The 21,665-nt window shown below is 43.6% G+C and overlaps 2 protein-coding genes across 5 annotated transcripts in view; both read left to right on the top strand.

The window, feature by feature from the left end:
* mtmr4 (myotubularin related protein 4) overlaps positions 1-10,541 on the top strand; it is a 46,229-nt gene extending 35,688 nt beyond the window's left edge. For all 4 annotated transcript variants that reach the window (XM_083926874.1, XM_083926873.1, XM_083926872.1 and 1 more), the window contains 10 exons: positions 49-177; positions 1,573-1,684; positions 3,078-3,273; positions 3,770-3,955; positions 4,309-4,479; positions 5,078-5,232; positions 5,425-6,886; positions 7,029-7,139; positions 7,283-7,371; positions 8,755-10,541. In XM_083926874.1, the coding sequence (XP_083783000.1) occupies positions 49-177; positions 1,573-1,684; positions 3,078-3,273; positions 3,770-3,955; positions 4,309-4,479; positions 5,078-5,232; positions 5,425-6,886; positions 7,029-7,139; positions 7,283-7,371; positions 8,755-8,932 (2,789 nt within the window). In that variant the 3' untranslated portion in view covers positions 8,933-10,541. The remainder of the gene's footprint in view (positions 1-48; positions 178-1,572; positions 1,685-3,077; positions 3,274-3,769; positions 3,956-4,308; positions 4,480-5,077; positions 5,233-5,424; positions 6,887-7,028; positions 7,140-7,282; positions 7,372-8,754) is intronic.
* Positions 10,542-13,409: 2,868 nt separating this feature from the next.
* ca4a (carbonic anhydrase IV a) lies at positions 13,410-21,283 on the top strand (the record flags this gene model as incomplete). Its single annotated transcript, XM_083926646.1, has 8 exons — positions 13,410-13,473; positions 16,944-16,988; positions 17,959-18,123; positions 18,220-18,365; positions 19,280-19,372; positions 19,500-19,566; positions 19,655-19,818; positions 21,104-21,283. 8 exons carry the CDS (start codon positions 13,410-13,412, stop codon positions 21,281-21,283), a joined length of 924 nt encoding a protein of 307 aa, XP_083782772.1.
* Positions 21,284-21,665: the final 382 nt, after the last annotated feature.

The raw sequence follows: 21,665 nt of genomic DNA, 5'->3' as shown, positions 1-21,665 counted from the left end.
ATAACGCTGTCTGCTCCTAACAGTCAAAATCATCTCTCTGTCCTCCAGACTCCTCTCTGACAGGTGGCCCTGGCTGCGATGACAACACTGTGCCACAGAAGCTGCTGATTCTGGATGCTCGCTCATACACTGCTGCAGTGGCTAACCGAGCCAAGGGCGGAGGCTGCGAATGTGAAGGTTAGTGAAACCAAACATTTGAAAACTCTCACAATTCAATAAATTTAGTAGTTAGTAAGTTGTCTTTTAAGTTACTATGTATCAAATAGTGAGTTAAAACAATGGTGACTGATCATATGACCCACTAATGAAAGCACTTCTACTTGCCTCTTTGCTGAGTATTCCAATATCCGTGTCTTTGGCGACTTTCATGGGCTAGATGTAAATGTGCCGCCATGTTAGTGATGCTGCTGACAGCGGTTGTTCTGTCGGCCCAGATCGTATCTAATGATTATGCTGTGTTCACTCTGAAATCGACTTGTTGTAAGGGCAAAAGTGTAATGGGAACGTGTGTGAATGGATTTAAGAGGATGACAAAGGGTCGGACCAGAAGTAGAGAGATGAATGTTGTGTTAATAGAGTTTACAAGAGAACAAAAAAAAAAGTCAACACACATACATACCAGAAACGTGACAAGATGGAGGCTCTGAAAGAATAGGTTCGCCTGCAGTTACATCTTCCAGCCAAAGAGGCCGTTAGAAACAAGGTATCTCAAATCTTGCAGAGTACATCTTTAACACTCTTTTGACGTATACACAAAGATTTAGTAGCTGACTACTGTATGCAGTTCCCATCAACTCTACACCGTTGTTTGTCCTTTAGCTATTTTATTGCTCACTAATTCCGCACCAAACCACATTTCCATTAGCAGCTGTTTTCAGGAAACGTACCTGCCTAAATTGAATAGCAGACATGCAAAGATGGCAACCAGCTGCTCAAGAAAGACAAACATCTGGCGACTAAAGAGCCACATAGGAGACTATGGAGACCATAGCTTAGCTTAAAGTAGTGAATATTGGACTCGTGGGGCCAGAAACACAACTAGATAATCTTGCTGTAATTGCTCAATGCATAAATAGGGGTTTGCCATGACAACTTTATAAGGTGATATGACGGATATGATGTTTAAATTAATTCTTCGATCAGGTCTCCCAACATACATGCAGTTTTGTTTTTTGCCATCAAAAATGTGTGGCACCTACAAACATTCTGACTCCTGGCAGTCCTAATGCCATTGGATCTGTCTTGTAGAGGTCAAAGCTCAATGAAGGTGAAGCTGCCTGCGAAAATGCAAGGTATCAAGTTGCTCTGTGCTGCTTCTGATCACGTGTCTGTTTAAGAAAGCAGAAAGTAAACAGTGGCCTCACTCTGCACGTGTAATGTGAATATATATAATTTGACATGTGATATTTAGTAAACAAGTGATCACTGCCAGCAGTCACTGACTAAAAACCATTAATGTTCCATTTAACTGAGATATTAAAATCAAACATTGTGATGCTGCTGTAGCCTACAAGCTAAGTGATGTTTGTGTCTTATGACCTTCATCAGAGCTGTTTTTGTTTTTGTATTTAGAGTACTACCCCAACTGCGAGGTGATGTTCATGGGAATGGCCAACATCCACGCCATCCGGAACAGCTTCCAGGCTCTGAGGACAGTTTGCAGTCAGATCCCGGATCCGGGAAAGTAAGTCGATCTGTTTGACCTTTCTGTCTGAGCGGCTTTGCCTCTCTCCCTCCCCCGTTTTAATGGCTTCACCTCACAGTAAGGCAACACCACACAGAGATGGGAACACTGCCACAGTCCAGTCTCGTTCCTGCTGGGCAGGCCAGCTGTCTATCTGTCTATCTGCACTCGCCGACAATAGATACGTGTGTTATGTGTTTTCCAGCTGTGTGTGTTTTACCAGAGTGTTTTACATGTGTGACTGTGTGTGTATCACATCACATGTGTGGTTGTATGTACATAGGTTAACCCAGCTGCTATGACGTCACCTCATGTTATTTTAAGGCTTGTTGTTGTTCTGATGGAGGTGTGTTATGACGTAGGGAGGCCTCCATAGATATAGATCAGAGGCTTTCTCCCGCTAACCCCATCAGCCTAATAACAAAGTGTAACTTAGGGTACGTCCACACGATCAAAAACAACATTTTTTTTCATCCTTAGTTCTTAAAAAGTTTTCCGTCCACGCGGACTCTGGTTTTTCGTGTGGAAACATTTATTGAGCAGAGAAACCAGCCGAAAACGCTGTAATACACATGTCAGGCCTGGATGTGCCGCTGTTACTGCCATAGATATACATCAACAACAGAGAAGAAGAGACGGGGAGACGCTGTTGTGTATTATCATACACCGGAGACATTCTCTCCAAATCTGGGGACCTCACAAATCTTCATCCATCCTAGAGAGAAATCTGTCCACTGTTTCTGGTGTTATTGGAGACTTTTGTGCTGTTTTGTACTCTGATGCACGAATCACTCTGTAGTTAGTGTCCTCGACGAGCAGAGGGTGCTGCTGTGAGCCCCTTCCCCGTCCCAAAGCACTCACAGGCGGGCATTGTCTCGCTACTTTTTGGGACCTTCTTGACTTTTATAAAAAGCTACTAGGGACCAATTAAGCGATTTATTCAGAGCTTCAGGGAAAAGGGAGAAATATCCGGTCGGCCTTATTCATTCACATGCATGTCGCTCAGAGTAGGGTCTGTCGCTCTCCTCCCATGCAGCAGCACGGTTGTTGTTGTGTGACACCACGGGGGTTAGAGGTCCAAGGTGTGGAGATGACAGCATCGTCAACAAAAGTATTCGGTTTTGCCGTCCAGACGACAACGCCACGGGGGGCGTTCTCAAATTTTCCCACTCTTGGACCTGGTTACAGAAAACACCGGTTTCACGCCGGCTGCGTGTGGATGGACGGCCTAACTGATACAAAAAATGTGCGGTTACAGGAAAACGCGTCCTTGTGTGGACTTAACCCTGAGTAATCAAAGCTAATGCATGTATACAGTATCTGGGCTCCAGATCAACAGTTGATAGGTATAAATCTATATAGAACCTATCTGATCAGTCACTTTTTGTTCCAGTTGGCTTTCAGCACTTGAGAGCACCCGTTGGCTGCAGCACCTGTCCGTCATGCTGAAAGCAGCCACTCTGGTGTGTTCAGCAGTGGAGAGGGACGGCCGTCCTGTCCTGGTGCATTGTTCCGACGGCTGGGACCGCACACCCCAGATTGTAGCCCTCGCCAAGATCCTGCTGGACCCCTACTACAGGACTTTAGAGGTGAGAGTCTGCACGGTTGGGCCCCCAGAATGTTGCATACAGATTTTAGATGTACTTGTTGTAAATGTAGTGTTAAAGGGGAACCAGTTTTATACATTAAAGGTCTTGGGCAATACTGCTATGTGGAAAAAGTACAAAATCTTTGTGTCTCCAGAGGAAGCTGCATAAAGTCTGATAAATGGCCTCAAGTGATCACAGTGGTCACTTATTCAGCATCAGTTGGGGCTTTTTGGAAATACAAAAATGTGGTACTGTGGATGAAATTAGCTCACCAGACCTCCTCATCTCTGCTTAAAGGATAGTGTACTAGCATAATGCACCCAAGTCTGACCGAACTGTAGCCAACTGGGTTGCATTGTTGGTAATGCAGACGCCAGGTATCCAATCGTCTGACAATATTGTAGGAGTGCAATGCTAAACCAGTCCTCTTTTAAGCAAAGTTTTTGTTGCACTGTAGTATTTTTACCTCCAGTATTGAATACCGTGTCGTCCGCAGGGTTTCCAGGTGCTGGTAGAGACTGAGTGGCTGGACTACGGTCATAAGTTTGGGGACCGCTGCGGCCACCAGGAGAACGCTGACGACGTGAGCGAGCAGTGTCCCGTCTTCCTGCAGTGGCTAGACTGTGTTCACCAGCTGCTCAAACAGTTCCCCTGCCTGTTTGAGTTCAACGAGGCCTTCCTGGTGGGTGGTCTTTCTAATAATGTCTGTATACAGTTCTTTGACTATTTCACCTATAAACATCAGTGTGAGATGCATGCTAGATATGACATGAAACCCTCACACACGTAAAACAGATAACTTTTATGTTATGAATTCGTTTTTTGCTCATTTTACTATTACTACTATTAACGATTATAAAACCAATCAAAATTGAGAACCATTGCCATTTTATAACAAGCTACTCTTGTTGTCAGATATTTCACATTTATCATCTGTTAAGTTGAAATGGCAGAGTGCAAACAAACCATAAAGAATGTAAATCATTGTCATTGTCAAAGGCCTGACTTCATGTTCCTTCTTCCACGTGTGTCCAGGTCAAGTTGGTGCAGCATACATACTCGTGTCTTTACGGCACCTTTCTGTGCAACAACGCTCGTGAGAGGCAGACGAGGAATATCTACAAACGCACCTGCTCTGTGTGGTCCCTTCTTCGCAACGGAAACAAGAATTTCCAGAACTTCCTTTACATCCCCAGTCATGATATGGTACATACCACTTTTAACATTGTCCTCACTCTGTAATTATGTTATTACTATTAGTTATTCAGTCATCCGTGCTTTCCTGTAGTCCTAGCCAGATGATAAATCTGTCACCCTCCCATTCAGACAGATTACAGTACCAAGCCCCATCATAATTTGAATATGTCACTCAGCGCAGCATTCTTTCATTGTAGTGATTGGTTTAAGGTCTAGTGAAATACAGTGAAATACAGAAACAACTGGGAGTTGCTTCCTACTTTTAGTCACTGAGCCTTTTAGTCATTGAGAAGGTGACTTGCTTAAATGAACAGTGGGATTTAAGGAGCATAAATCATCAAATCTCTAGCCTTATTTCTCTCAGACACCTTTAAAGATTAATTAATGCATAGTATAACTGAATTTTCACTTTCATCCTAAACTGTGTTTTCATTACAGATTTAAGCACGAGCTTGACTCACTTCAAGATAAAACCTGTGCCACACTGACACTGTGAATAGTCCTAATACTCCACCCACGGCAGTGTTGGAACAGTACTAACAGAGTAATAGACAGTCATTATTCTATGTTGACCTTCTAGCGTCCGTGTCACTTGTTTGTCTGCCAGGTGCTGCAGCCAGTCTGCCACACGCGAGCATTACAGCTGTGGACAGCGGTCTACCTGCCCACCTCCTCCCCCTGCACCGCTGTGGACGATTCTATGGAACTCTACCTCCCCCCGAGTGTCACAGGAGATGAACTCACCTCCCGTTCCCTGGACAGGTGTGTTCGTTTGATGCAAATCTGAACTATAACTCGGCGTCCTTTCTTGGAGAGATTCACATTCATTCAAATTCCATTCATGTTTAAGAGAGCTAGACTGCCCTCTAGAGTCCCAAACAAAGAACTGTATCATTGTACCATTTCTGCACTTGTGGAAAAAAATAAACCCTTTTATATATTTCTGTTTCCCAGACTTCCCAAGACCCGTTCCATGGACAACCTGCTGTCAGCTTTTGAAAACGGGGTGCCCCTGACACGTACATCCAGCGACCCAAATCTCAATAAGCACTGCCAGGAGGATCGCTCTGCCCCAGAGCCCTCACCAGCCACGGAAGAAACCTCTTCAGACATCTCTGATGAGGTGATACCTGACACTGGACTGGACAGCAGTGAGGGAGAGCCTCTGCAGCAGAGTCCTGCCAAGACCCCAGAGGGTGTCACAGGTGCAGGGAGCTGTGAAGATACAGTGGAGGAACCCTGTCTCACCACACAGCCCCTGCCCTCTCTGCCCCTTCCCCCGGTCCCTCTCAGTAAGGATGTCTCACTCGCTCACACTCCCTTCCCCACTCCTGTCCTCCAACAGGCTTTGCCCCAGATCACTAATCCTCCGCTCCCACCACCTCCCCTGGAGGCTGAGAGCCCTTGTAGGACTGCTGAGAGCACCACGTCACCCACTCATAAATCAGAGCCGTGCTTATCTCTCCCCTGCAACGGAACGGAGCCTGCAACCATCACACCCGTCTCGCTGCTCAATAGCCACATTGACGGTCAAGAAAACGGTCTCCCAGAATCCGCAGACCTGCTGGATCTGAAGCAGCTAACATCACTCCTGCCCATGGAGGACTCCACAGAGACTCTCACAGGTGAGGGAGAGCTTCCCCCCAACCTGCCTCCCACAGTGTGCCAGGATCTTACCCAGAATCATTTTATTGATGAGGAACAGGCTGAGGCACAACCCCAGAAGGAGAAAGAGGACATGAGGACAGAAGAAGTGAAAGGAAAAGAGTGTGATTTAACAGCTGGTGAAGCCCCTGTAGACTGCACCCAGGTAGCGGCTCACCATCTGATCTCCCAGAGCCAGTTCACAGACCTGTCCCTGCTCGGCTCCCATTGGGAGAGCGTCCAGGGACTGGTCCAGTCTGCGTGCAGTGCCAGTCACACTGGCGTCAGCCGGGCCTTTCAGCACAACACTTACCAGAGCCGCCGCCTTGCCAGTAAGCTGCTCCGCTCCCAGGGCTTCGCCATCACCAACGGGTCCCAGTGCTGCCGCAGAGAGGCTCTTTGTTATCCCAGCCCTCTTCAGGCTGGATGGCTGGCTGCTGCCAGGAGTGCAGGCTACACCGGCCTGTGTGGGCCTGCTGCCGCTGCCCTCAACAACTACTCCCTGGCAGGCCATCAGCTCCTGCCGGTATCGTACACCTCGCCCTCCGCGTCTAGCTCCCCACCGCCATCCCAGGCTCCAGCTTACCTTGATGATGATGGGCTGCCGGTGCCCATGGATGCCGTGCAGCAGAGGCTGCGGCAGATCGAGGCAGGCTACAAGCAGGAGGTAGAGGTGCTGAGGCAGCAGGTGCGACAGCTGCAGATGAGGCTGGAGAGTAAACAGTACAGCACCCCGCCCTCGGAGCCAGACATCGACTACGAGGATGACATTGTGAGTGTCTTTGAGTAGCAGGCCAGTGTTAGAAGTATTTTTCTGTCTGCATTGTTTGTACATGTTTACTTTTGATTATCCTCAGGAATTGGTTTCTTGTTCTTGTCTGTCTTCTAATAAGATTTTCCCTCTGTTTTTTCAGACTTGTCTGCGGGAGTCAGACAACAGTAACGAGGAGGACTCTCTGTCGACCCACAGTGAGGACCGTCTGTCTGAGGGCAGCTGGGATCGAGTGGAGCCCAAGGACACAGAGGTCAGCATCCTTCAGTTGTCTAAAATAACTTCTGTCTCCTCTTCCTCACCTTCCTTCCTCCCCCTCACCTGTATCACTAGGAGCACCTCTAATTACAGCACAATGTTCTGAGATGTCTGTGTGTTTGTATGTGTCGGTTGTAGGTCACAAGGTGGGTGCCCGACCACATGGCCTCCCATTGTTTCAACTGTGACTGTGAGTTCTGGATAGCCAAGAGACGTCACCACTGCAGGTGGGGCTCACCGGGGTTTTCTTACATTAATACACGCAAGAACACAAAGAATCTCAAAGTATCACATTAAGTCACAAATAAGAGGGTAGAGGAGAAACAACATGGGTGTTAAACATAAAAAGAATTGTTTCAATTAATCAATTGACTTGTTTCCTCATGTGATTAGAAGTGATGTCTTTTCTCTGGATTTATATCTGTGTTTTTGGCCACACACTTTTTGTTTTGTGATTTTTACATCCCAGCATTGGTCCAGAAACGAACATTCAAATGGCTGCAATTAATGGTTATTTTCACTAGGAATAACTGTGTTAGCTGTTATTTTTTGTATTTACCAATAGCTAATAAAATGGAGATTATGTCATCACAAGTAACCCAAAATGATGTAAAATGTTAAAAACCTATGAAATACAAAAAAAGCATGAAACATTCAAGAATCTATAATCAGCTCAATTTGAGCTCAATCAAACCCTGTCATTAATGAAAAATGACAGCTTCTGTTGATTGAACAGCTAAAGTCCTTCTCATTCATTATGGAGATATCTCATTATTTTTCTTGTAGTCTCAAAACATTTTGAGAAAAATTCTTTTCATTTTCTTGCTGAGAGTTGGATGAGAAGACTGACACCACTCAAGAAAGACTGGAAACAGGGGGACATGTCTTTATGCTAATAGCTAACGGCTGCTGGCTCCAAGTTCATATTTAGCATGCAGATATGAGAGTCAAGCTTTTACTCTCAGCAAAAAAAAAAAAAAAAGCAATTGAGTGTCTTTCCCAAAGTGTGGAACTTTCTCTTTAAACTTTTAGGCTTGAATAGTAGCTGTTTCAGGATCAGGTTTAACAACATCCTGGTTCACTCATCAAAACCATCAGATATAATGGCAAGTGTCCATTGGAAGAGCGTACCATTTACTTTCAAACTGGATCTTGGATCTTGGATACACATTTATTCTGGCACTCTTTTGTCGCAGCACAATTCTGCCAAAGTAGCAGCCTGTGATTCAAAGACACACTTGCTTTGTACTTTCAAGGCAGCAAGCTTTGGGCCAAGCCCAGGGATTCAGAATGAAAGGCTGCTGGTTAGCCAACAAATTATTTATATAGTCTCTGGAAAATCTGAAACAGTTGTCCCAAACTGAGAACAAGTTCATAACAGACCACCACTCTGAAAATACAGGGGACAAACAAAATGTGTGCTACAGTAAATGCAGGTAACTGCTAGACACATTGTGTAAATGCCACTGTTTAGAACCATTCATGTAAGTTAACACACAAACTGACTGAAAAATACAATGTCATTTTCTGGTCCATGCTGCTGATGCAAGTTCAGAGCACAGAGCTGTTATCTAACCTAATTATCTAATCTGTGTGCTCTCCATCTTCAGGAATTGTGGCAATGTGTTCTGTAAAGACTGCTGTCACCTAAAGCTACCCATCCCAGACCAGCAGCTGTATGACCCGGTGTTGGTCTGCATCATCTGCCACGACCTGCTCCTGGAGTCCCGCACACGCGAGATCCGCAGCCAGCAGCTCAAGAAGGCCATCGCCACAGCCTCCAGCTGAGAGAAGCGTCGTGCTGCATGGTTCGCCTCGGCTCTGTCCTGCTCGTTTTGGACTGAGGAGCTGAGCGCCCCGTTGTAACCCCAACCTGCTGTGGTTTTGGCTGCGGGGGGAAGTTGAGGAAGAATTGTTACTCTTTGGGAGGCTCGGTTTTGGAGCAGGGATGCACTGTGAGACTGTCTGTCTGAGAGGCGGAGAAGTGGAAAGGGAGGGTCTGAGATGGAGGCGTGGCAGCGGGGGGAGGTTTTCCTGCAGAACAAACCCCTTCTGTTCAGACATTTTCAGCCTGGAGCACTGCAGCGCCCAGCTGCTGCCACACGGCACAGTCCTCTAGCGACGCCCTGTCTAAGACACATCTCCTACCTGTCCACCCCAGCACCCACCTTTTAGTACCAAACACCTGCACCCCCTTACAGACACTGTCTCGCACTTCAGAGGACAATCGCTCGCCCTTCCACGGGTCGGGGACTCCAAAGCCTTTACCTGTACTACTGGAGGCTTTCAACTTTAAAAGAAAAGAATTGCTGCTACAGTATTTAAAAGTCTAATTTTGTATTCTTATTTTGTGCACTAGCTGTTGTGTATTTGAGGAAAATTTGAGACCAAACTTGAGCAAAAGGGAGAAATCTGCTGTTTACTTTGTCATTGCATCTTTTTCGGAGCCTGAATGTAATATGTAATGGATAACTGGATCGAGTTTATGTTCATGTGCATTTGGTGGGTCGTATATGTGTTCATCGCTGCAATGTGTTTTCAAAATGATGTATGTGCACAGTCAATGTGGTTCTGTCTTTATCAGTGCTTTCCTCCAGTATAGCCATGACGCGGCGCTAGACCCTCTGAGGGACGCGCGACGACCGCTCGATGCAATGCTGCGTGTCGTTAGTTTCGTGGGACGTGTGCTTGATGTGTTACGAGGAAGAGAAGTCAATAACGCTGAGAGACTGCAGATTTCTGTAATGTCTTCTGATGTGAGAAAATGTACTGTGTGACAGAGGGAAGGTTTTCCTGCTGAGATGTTTGTGAATGAATGGCTTGATGTCCATCTGACTGATGACTCCTCTGATCGTTAACTGGTGGTTAAAAAGTGCTCGGGAAAAGACTGAACAAAGTGCTCAGTTTCTTTTTTTGTTCAGGGGAGTTTGGCCACAGTCCCCTTTAAAAAATGTGTTTGTGTCTACTGGTTGTTCCTTGAGACAATAGTGCCATATTTTGTTTTGTCTATTTTTAAAGCCTTTTCCTTTCTTATGGATGGCAGCAGGTTTCTAATTGGCCACCTCTCTGTATGTTTTAATGGTACAGATAGTTAGCTGCTTGATAACACTGAGACAACTAAACATTAACAGATGGTCCGGTTTGATACAAAGCTAACCGTTTCAATAGATGATCGGATGTCACTTAATTAGTTATCCTGTGTGGTTATCCATTGGCTAATATTTGGAATTTTTCCACACAGTCTTCATAAAGTCAAAATCTTTAAGAGGACTTCAGAAATGTAACATACATAATTATCTGATCCATAGTGGTGGCTAAAACCTGTCACTTAATGAATAATTGTTGTAAAGAAATGCACTGTAAAAGTTAAATCCCATGGGCTAAAATAAAAGATTATATCATGGATCTGTTTCCAGGTTTCCTTATTTGCATGTAGTTCAGAATAAATGGTATTCACAGGTTCTAGGCATGTGGATCTGCGCTCTTATTTTGTCCAATAGCATGAGACCATGAGAGATGGTACCTTTGCCAGCAAATGCAACGTCAGACTAAACCAGTCGTACATTGTGTGTTGAAATCAAGTGATGGGTTTTTAATCAACACACTGAACATCCAGGTCAATGATAGGTGAAGTAGATGAGAGAAGAAAAGAACAAACTGTAACAGAACAGACTAGGATCAAACTGATGAACTGATGGAACAACCTGTACACCAGCAGGAGGACGGAGAGTTGAAAGTGTTGGAAAATGATGAGGATCTGTTCATTTGATGTGGCTGCAAACGCCCTCAACTTAAAGCTGAAATCCAGACATGTACTCGCGTGAAACCACTGTGCTGAAGTACACAGCCAATCGATGAACACGTTCCCACCCCCCTGAGATAATACTTTGACTGCAGCACTGTAACACTGGGTACTTTGCCAAATACAAAAAGATGGTGAATGACTACAGAATTACAAGAGGTACAAGTGGATAATGGAGTTTGTATTCATGTTTATCTGGAAATAATCATCCATGTGGCCTTTGATTAAAAAACAGCAACAAAAGCACCAACTTCCCGCACAGTTACAGTGTGGAATACGTCCAGTTCACCTGTAGTTTGTGTCAGTACTGTTTTTGTACTGGCATTAACTAACAAACTGTGAGTCATCTGATTTGAACTGTAAGTGTTGAATTTGCAAAACGCATTATGCAAACGTTGGAAAAGATTTGAGATGTTTTATAGAGAGAAGAAATATCTTTGTAAGTCACATATATGTGGCTGACCTTTTGTTTTAGTCTAAGGTGTAATACTGCTCAGTGTTTGTTTTCAAAGTAGGTGTAAAGATAAGATTACAGGTTCAAAAACATCACCATGTCATTTATATTCAGTAACTGACTGTTGAAAGTGATCTGACCCAACTCTGTTCTTACCCTGATCATTATCGGTGAAACAATAATTCAAACAAATGAAATGACAGTATATAAAGTAGTTAAAGCACCTGGACCAGCTGCAACATTAAAATCCTGCTCACACTGTGAGATGTAGTTTCACTAGTTTCAGGATCTGAAAACACATTAACGGAATAAAACATCCTCCATTGCTTTCCCTCCATTTGTCCACCAGATGGAGCTTTTCTACTAAAGCTGTACTTTGTTGTACTGCAAGGAGGCCGGCACTTTGAGCGAATCAAATCCAGAGATCTTTGCATAATCTCACAGTTATGGATTTCTTAATTTCTCCCTTTTCTCTGGTAAAGACTGTCAAGTTCCTCCCTCGAGAATCAGCCGTCATTTCAAGTGTGAGGGGATGGAAGTGAAACTTTCATTTTTATGCCTTTCATAATGTTTTATTACCACACACACACACACACACACACACACACACACACACACACCACAGTCTATATGAATCCATGACTAGTCTTGGATTCCTCACATCATGTCCATTTCCCACTGCTGGCAAAGGTCTTCAAGAAGAGCAACGTAAGCTAATTCATGTTTTTTTAGGAGCACCTTCTGCCAATGTCCCTCACTGTCCTCACTCTGCGTGATCAATAATTCAGGCGGAGGGTATTCTAGGTTTCCACTCAGTGAAAGAGAATAAAGGGGACAGCTTTAACTTTTCTGTGGAAAAGTTGAGGAAAGATGTTGGGATTTTTTGCAAAGCATTGCACTGACTGGACAGCTTTTCTGATACGAGTGAACTGTGCTGGGAAATGAAGGAAATCACCTGCGTGTGTGTGTGTCTGTGTGTGTCTGTGTGTGTGTGTGTGTGTGTGTGTGTGTGTATGTGTGTGTGTGTGTGTGTGTGTGTGTGTGTGTGTGTGTGTGTGTGTGTGTGTGTGTGTGTGTGTGTGTGTGTGTGTGTCTCAGTCATCCCAAACCACAGAAATGAACTTAATTCTAGCGTAGATCCCAAATTTCCTTAGAAGTGACTAAAAATGTGTTTGAAAAGAGTGTATAAAAACAGTCGTGGGAAGTAACTGAGTACATTTACTCAGTTACAATTTGAGTTACTTCTATCTGAGTATTTCTATTGTATACACATTTACTTATATACTCAACTCTTTCAGATTAAAACACACTATCGGTTTATAAAATGTGAAACATTATTATAGATGAGTTATTATTTACCCCCCTCACCAAGTAAAACCTTACTACATATTTATATCAATGCATAAATAATACGGATCCAATCAAATAATTATCACAATAATATAACACTGAAAGGTATCACCCAGCATTTTATTTTGTTGCTAATACATTTCTATATTTAATTTAGGACGTCTAATTGTAAAGGAGTATTTTTATCATACAGCTTCAACAAAAATATGGAAGAAGCTGAATAAATGAAGTACTGACTGTGAAATACAAATATTTTTCTAAGTTTTTAATGTAAAGGGAGCAGTGCAGGATGAGACTAAATAAAACACCTCTCTTTCGTCACAGTTTATCCTGAGAGTGCCAGCTTTAGTTACCTGTTAGCCATCACATTGTCAGATAGCTCTTAATCACCAGGAAGTGTTTCTATCAGCCCCCTGACAGGTATGAGCGCGCTGGGTCTGGCTCCGGTGCACCAGGAGCCCATTGATGGGGCCCCCCCATCGGAGCTCTTATCAGTGGAGAGCTTTATTAGAGGCGATGCCTGAAGGGGGAGGGGCCACTCTTTCTTTCCTGTCGGGGTATGGTGATAGATAAGTATAAGACCCCCTGCAAGAATGCGATCACATTGGAAAAACAAGTCATTGTGTTGTTGCCTTGGCTCGGTCGACTCAGCTCCAAAAATGCAGCAGCTCATCGTGCCCGTTCTCCTGGCATCCTTCTGGACCATCTGCACGGGAGCAGGAGGTGAGTCTGCTTCCATATCAAACAACTGGAGGGGGGATTTATTTAGTGAGATGCTGGGATTTCTTTTCACACTGTTCAGATGTTAAATAAACAGAACTTGCTGGGTTAATTAAGTGATTAATGACATATGTATCATCTCATATTAACAGCAAAGGACATTTGATATCTGCAGAATTTCAGCCTGATCTTAAAATGTACTCCTCAGTTTTCTGATCATATCATTTTGGGGAGTTTTTTTCTTTACATGCAAGCATGTAATTGATCTCAATTAATATAATATGAATAATAGTAACACTGAACAATAAGCGTGAAGTGAATGAATCAGAAAGCCTCTCAATGACACCGGCAGCATAAAGTTGCTTTTTTTACCATATTTTCCAACAGTGCCAGTTACTTTATTCAGCTACAAAGTTGATATAATGCGGAATAAAAAAAGAACAAATAATAATAATCCAAAAGGTCCATAAAGATGTTCTGCAGAGAAGAAAAAAGAGAGAGACACACAGAGACAGACAGAGAGGCTCCCCTCGCACCAAAACAGCACCAAAACCGCCCGTGTGACGCTCTCTCCGCAGACACACACACACACACACACACACACATCCATCACCCTGATGTGGCAGTGGAAATTCCTCCGTGAGTCCGACCTGCTTATCTGAAACTTGCATTTTCCCCTCTGCGCTCTGAGCTCCCTGCTCAAGGACAAGAGAGGACAGATCCTGGATCAGCTGAGCCGGAGACAGAACCAGACCTGACCGAGCTGAGATACCCTCTGTGGTCCGGACACCCCCCCTCTCTGTCTCTCTCTCTCTCTCGTGCACCTGCTCACATCCACACTGAGCCAATCACAGACGTTTGCGTCCTTGTTGCCGCAGAGAGACGCATCGAGCTGCGCGCCGCCAATGTCTCCAAATGAACAGCGGGTGACTCTGACTCTGGTTCCTTTCAGTGAGAACGTGCCGCGGTTCGCACCAACACACGAATACATCTAATTAGCACTAACTAACGACTGGCAGGCTGAAGGGACGAATCAGTATTCACGGGATCAGGAATGCGCGCATTAGAAGAACGTGTCACCCTCGCCCCCCTGGTGTGTTTCTCTTGTGGATTCCATCTGTCTGATAAATGTGACGAAAGCAGGCTTTGAAATTAATTCAGGGCTATTCAGAATACCGAGATATCCAATTAAGACACAGATGCAATCATCTAGAGTGAATAGAGCAGAGGGTAAATGATGGAACATGCTACTTAACGCTTTAAGCGCTTAGACTATTCCAATAATTGATCCGATCCTTGAGTCCCTGTGGTATAAATGCAATCTTTATAATATATGTTTAGTTTTACTATTTTAGTATAGACACTGAAACGCATTCAGCGATGTTCACTTGTATCAGATGGGCCGCTCAGCGCGCTCATCCATGCGGTGTTCTGAGCAGCACCCTGCGCTTCATCACACGCAGCCTGAGTGGAGCACCGGAGCCGCGGCGCGTTGAATCCTATCGGTATGTTTCATTGCCAAGGACCCGCAGATAGATGGATAGAGTCCCGGTGGATAGAAGTTTGGTCCAGGGCGCCTGCATCAGAGGAACACGTGCTGTGTGTCTGTTGTCAAACGTTTTTACCCATTTCGTAGTAAAGGCACTGGACAACAAACTCTCTCAACGCCTCATGTGACAGTTGGAGGCGCGTGTTGGCACATGGCGGGGTAGGCCTACGAGGACTAGCGTGGCAAAGTGTCAATCTCCCCTCTTCCTTTGAACCGTGTCTTTGTGTCTACAGAGCACAGTTTATGTCTGGAGCTGGCTCACAGCACAATGGCATGAAACGATCCGTCCGGCGTTTTTACTGCGGTCGGCGCGCAGGCAGACGCGGCCTATTTGTTTTCCTTTCGCTGCCTTTTGTTTGCCTCTTGACCGTTTCCTCAGTTTGCTCCTTTTCTTGCCTCCCTCGAAACTCATTCATGTTGTTCGTTTGCTCCCGAGCCGCGCAACAGATCAAAGCGCAGCGCCGATTGGTCAAGAATTGTGCGGACAAAGATCTGATTGGCTGGGATCAAAACAAGCGACTACGAGCCATGCAAATATATATTTATACTTATAGACAGTGATGGAGGAAGTAGACCCATCGATTCAGTGATAAACAGAAATATCACTTAATACTGTAAAGACACTAATTAAAATAAATCCCTGAAATATTACTTAAGTAAAAGTATTTTTCCCAAAGCAGAGGAATGGCTCCTGATATTAGTTCTGTTCATACTGTAGTTGATAGAGGTGGAACTAGCTTTAACTTTGAAATACTGTTAGCTGAATAGTATTCTATGAGCTCATCATATGTTTTTTATAAACTCTTGGTTCAGTAAATAAATGTAGTGGAGTAAAAATATTTCCCCTCTGAAATGTACTGTGATGAAAGTATAAAGTAGCATAAAATGATCATACTCAAGTTAAGTATTTCTAATGTGTTCCTCAGTACAGTACTTGAGGTAATGTTCTTTCTGTAAAACATTTTGACCATGACTGACAGCTTTATTATCACAGTTATTATCAGATGTGATTGGTTTGTCTTATTTTGAAGGAGTCACGCAGCTGAGGCCCTGAATAAAACTGACTTTAGTTGCAGATTTCTGAGGAGAGAAATTGACACATTTGCACAGCTACCACCCATGCTGTCAGACCATGCAGCAGGTGAAAGTGAGTCGCCAGGCTGTAGTCACAGAGTAATTACTCATTTCTGCGCTGTAAGATTGTTTTTCCTCTCCAGTCACACACATGCAAATCCTGAAACAAGAATAAGAATCAAAGTGAAGTGTTTAGCCCCCTGCTGCGTTTATTTGCAGTAGCCATTATCATGCCATCGCAGGCAAAGAAACCAAACACTGACTTCCTTCACAAACACCGGGAGAAGTCCTCGCACCAGTCACAGAGCGGGACACCCTCCCCATATTTTTTCAATGGCATGTGTGTTTTTCATAAATATTTGATTTGTGAGATAGCTGCAGATATTTGTCTCCGAGTCTGAGGTGGAAACATGCAAACCAATTGTGAAATATTAATAAAGCACCAGACAAACATGTGAGAATGGGACCTCGCGGATGCAAAAGATTGGCTCTGTTTATTCTGAAAGCACGGAAAGATAAAGCACAAACGCCAACTTTTTTGTGAATAGGAAGAGAATTCCTGTGTATTGGGTTTTTTTGTATGGCCGGGAATAACAGCTGACTTCAACCAACGCTGAGAACAATTCACTGTTTGCAGTAAGGGGGAAAAAATAAACAATTAATAAAAGTAGACATTTGTAAATACCTACTAGCTGGACAGTTGTCAGTGTATATGTTGAGAAGAAACAATAGGCTGAGGCTGGGGTCAGCCAGAGGTTAAGAAAGCAGACTGCTACTGTGTTCCCTGGGATCTTTACATTATTTGCTGTTGACTTCAAATCTGGAGCTTTTGTCTGATTCTGTGTTTCAGATTGGTGTTATCAGTCCCAGTTCACCTGTGATCATCAGTGTAACGGTAAGCTTATTTAAATACAAAACATGTACATTGTTTGATTATAACGATAACTTTATTTTTATGGTGCTTTTCAAAAGCAGATTACAAAGTGCTACACCTAGGACGTAAAACCAACAGATGTGAAGTGCAATAAAATACAAACAACATTAAAATAATGATACATTTTTACAAATGAAATTAAAACGAACAAATCCAGTGAAACAGTGAAATCTGAGAAATTTCTATTCTTAAAAAATGTGTTTTTTTAGAGAGATTGAAATTAAAATAAAGAACTCGCCGGCCTGATTGCAGGTTGTTCCAGGGTTAGCAAGTCAGTAATATAGTCAGGAGCCAAACCCATACAGGCCTTATACTGTACGTGATTGAAGCGTACTTGCAACCAATGTAGAGACGCTAAAATTAGTGCAAACATGCAATCTTGCTGACGCAACCAGTGTGGATAGGTTGTACTGACTCGGACAGTTACAATAATGTGATCTATGATAATAACTTCTGATTTATTTGAGTCTGACTGAAGGAAGTTCTGAGATAACCAGATTTAAGACTGAACTACAGTTAACGGCAGTTGCATAATGTCCCTGGAGTTGAAGGATGTGCAGGATGTCCTGTGTTGTGCTAGCGACTATTCTCTCTGACCAGTCAGTGGTTTGAAGTGTTTAACTCCAGCTTTTAGTGTCGCCTCAGTAGCTTGAAACCCTGATCTAGGTGGTACCAAAAAAAAATACCGGTTCCTGTCAGAGGGATAAGAATAAAAAACAATCTAAAGCATTACCCGATATGCTTACCTAATGCTTAAGACATTCAATTATAGTCTAATCCGTATCAAAAGCAGCGGTATAATTGAAAAGCAATCAAAGAGGTTTGGACACTGTCGGCCACTAAAAGAAGACCATTACCAAGTCTGAAGTGCTGCCTGAGTCTCACTCTAAAAACAGACTCAGGCCAACTCGGCTGTTTATTGTGTTTTAAGGGCCAGACAAGTGGAACCATGCCCACAGCGACTGTGACGGAAGATACCAGTCGCCCATCAACATCGTCACCAGAAAGACGTTGAAAGACGAGCGACTGACTCCTTTTGAGTTCGACAACTACCAACAGATCTTCCGAGGCAGCATCAAGAACAACGGCCACTCAGGTGGGCACATCTTCCATTCAACATCATATAACCATGATGTGAGGCTGACTTCTTTATGACTCGGTGTGTGTGTGTGTGTGTGTGTGTCCGCTACAGTTCAGGTTGGAGTTCCTCACATGAGCACCATCTCAGGTGGAGGCCTGCCGACCACTTACAAAGCTGTGCAGTTCCACCTGCACTGGGGCAACAATGGAGGGCCCGGCTCCGAACACACCATCGATGGAGAGCAGTATCCCATGGAGGTGCCTAAACCTTGCAATTAACACACACAGCCTGTCTTTAGTCACGTTATTGACTGAATCTGTTAAAGGTTTTCTCTAAAAAATGTAACTTTTCAAATGTGTTTGTGAATATACTGTAAATCCAAAGGGTGAGGCTGGTGTATTTTTCCCATTAAAAGACCAAGACTAAAAGTGCATTAGCCTGTCCTTCAATACTTCCCCATCTCTACCCTGCCTGTGGCTCCCAGCCTCAAGCCCATTCATCAAGACATAAATCTTTAAAAACAGACCACAAATATATGTATTTTTCAAAAGGCTCAATAGGTTCTTGCTAAGCCAACTCTACTCAAACAGAAGTAAATAGTGCATTGGTTGGGAAGTATTTTACAGCATGGTGTATGAAGAGTTGACTGAAAATAAACCACGCCACGCCTTCATAGTAGTAATGTCCCCCAGCGTGATGATGTGGCTCATTGATGTGTTTTTAACAGTTTTTTTTAAAACTATGGCACACAGAGGAATAACAAAGATCAGGCTTTGGATACTCAAATTTGTTAGTAGGAACAATAAATTGCTGGCTTTGGTGTGTTCAAGGAATTTCTTGACAATATCTCACATCACCAGGCATCCTTCAAATGGTTAATAATACAGTTTGGGCCTCTAAATCTATTATTTATGGGTATGCCAGTTGAGTTTGTGATTGGTGATAAAACTGGTGTTAAATTGGTTATGAAACTTTTTCAAGAAACGTTTTTGAGTTGATAGGTTCTGTATGGGGTTCTATTGTCAGAGCATGAAATCTACTTTATAAATGTTGCAATATCTGTAAACTGATAAAACCGTGGCTTTTTTGTTGGTCCCATCTCCAATAAGATTCTACACACGACGACATGATTTGTGTGGAAGATGTAACCTCAGTAATATTGTCTCAACAGCTGCACATTGTGCACATGAAGCACCAATACATTGACCTGACAACAGCGCTATCAGACCCACAGGGAGTCGCCGTCCTTGGGTTCTTCTACGAGGTAACCATTTTGAGTGCTGTGTCATTGAAATCAAACTGATATTACAGAACAGACCTCAAGTTGTGATGAAACTTTGCTGAAACATATGAAGCGATTATCTGTATAATGTGTACATTTACATTCTCAGAGGTCTAACAGCGCAAACAAAAAGTATGAACCCGTCATCAACGCTCTGCGAAACATCAAAGCTTCGAGTAAGTGCTGGAGTTGAATATAAGCAACTAGAGACAGCTCTGTGCAGCAGTGTTGCTCACATTTCATCTGTGGCTTTTCTGTTTTCAGATGGCAACACTTCTCTGTCTCCCATCTCCCTGGCACAACTAATCCCAGCTGAGCAGAATCTGACCACCTATTACCGCTACAAGGGCTCTCTGACCACCCCAGGGTGCACCGAGGCTGTGATTTGGACTGTGTTTGAGCATCCCATCCCTCTGAGCACAGATCAGGTGAGAACAAATGACCAGAAAACGCGGGGAAAACAGTTTACTGAACAGTGGGAGAAGTATTTAGATCCTCTATTAAGTAAAGTCACTGATATAACAATCTAAAATACTGATTATAGATTATTAATGAAGTATTGAGGAAGAAAGTTCTATGTTCTTTGTACTGTTCATTTTTACTAGTTGTCTTTGGCTTGTTTTGTGAAATATCTGATTATTATCGTTATGTCTCCTCTGGAGAACTTAAAAGGGTAATGTGGTGGAATTTTTGGGATCTACCAGCAACTCATCACATCTGAAATGTGACAAGGGGCCCCACCTCAACACTGCTCTTTTGTACCGTTTCACATACCACAAAGTGAGGGAACCACTGGTTTTGTCTGTAACAATGTATTTATAATTTATAAGCATATAAATTCATATGTTTTCTTATGTGAGCTCTTCATCTGTAAAGCAATTATAGCAAACAGATAAATGTAGCGCAATAAAAAGTACATTTCCCTCAGAAATGTAGAGAAGCAAACAGTTCAAAGTGAAAATTCCAGCTCAAGGACCTTTTTCGGCAAACGATTAACAGAGATACCCCGGAGAGAACACTGATTAGCTCAGGGCAGCACGGTGAAGGCATTAAAGTGAATTTGAACCACTAATACTGCTCAAAAAAACACCAAACCTCTGCAGTAGCATGAGAAGAGTCCCTACACAGAAATGAAGCATCAAGGTAGTTAGTGAACCTGGAGTTTATTAAAAGAGTGTACCAGCTGCGTCTCGAAGTAAAGTCCATTCAAGTTGATTACCAAAGTCAATACTAAAGGAAGGAGCCCATTGGTGCTTTGTTTTATGTGTAAGGACTCTTCTCGTGCTACTGCAGAGGTTTGGTGTTAATTTGAGCAGTATTAGTGGTTAAAAAAGACCTTTTAATGCCTTCACCGTACTGCCCTGAGCTAATCACTGTTAGCCACAGTCAGTTGTTAGCAACTCTCCAGGATCTCTCCGTTAATCATTCATACCCAGAAAAATTGTCTTGATGACTTATTTGATGACCAAATTGACCAAAAAAGACCCTGTGATGATTTCACACCTGAATCTCACTTTAAGTAGCATAAAATGGAAATAATCAAGTAAAGTACAAGGGCCTCAACATTGTACTCAAGTACAGTACATGAGTAAATGTACTTACATTCTGATGTACATGTTTAGATGAAAACACTTCATTCACAGACTTACACAGCTTGAAAATCTCTTTCCAGAAACTGGAGCCTAATATTTGTGCTCGTCTCTATTCCTCCAGCTCCGGGCGTTTTCTGAGCTCAAGTTCAACGATGGAAAGCAGATGGTGGGGACCTTCAGGCCGGTCCAGCCCCTGAACGGTCGGCAGGTGTTCCGGTCAGGAGGCGCAGTGATCCTGGCCAGTTCCGCCCTCCTCGTGGCCGCCATCGCCACGGCCTTGGGACTGTCCCGTCCCAACTAGAGCGAGGCATCCCGAGCTGCACTGCGACATCCATGAACACACAAAGTTCTGTATCACTCCTCAGCTGAACCCTAGTTTGTAACCTCTTCCTCGCATGGTTGCTAAGATTATGGACCACGTCGTAGTGCAGGCACGACTCTCTTGGTGTTCCTCCCTTACAACACAAATGACAAAGGCGATTGAGGACGCCTTAGGAAAGGTGCTGTAAGGGTTCGATCAGCATTCATGCATGCTTATTGAAGGTCTTATTTCAGCATTATGAATGTGCCATAAAACAGTTTACCAAGCACTCAAAGTGACAACTGAATTCAAACTCCACACCAGATCCCTTAGTTAAGTCCTAATTTTCCACAGCATTGTCCTATAAACACCAGCACACGCT

Source organism: Echiichthys vipera (genome assembly GCF_963691815.1).
Source record: "Echiichthys vipera genome assembly, chromosome: 14".
In the NCBI taxonomy this organism is placed as follows: domain Eukaryota; kingdom Metazoa; phylum Chordata; class Actinopteri; order Perciformes; family Trachinidae; genus Echiichthys; species Echiichthys vipera.
This window is presented reverse-complemented; position numbering and strand designations above follow the sequence as displayed.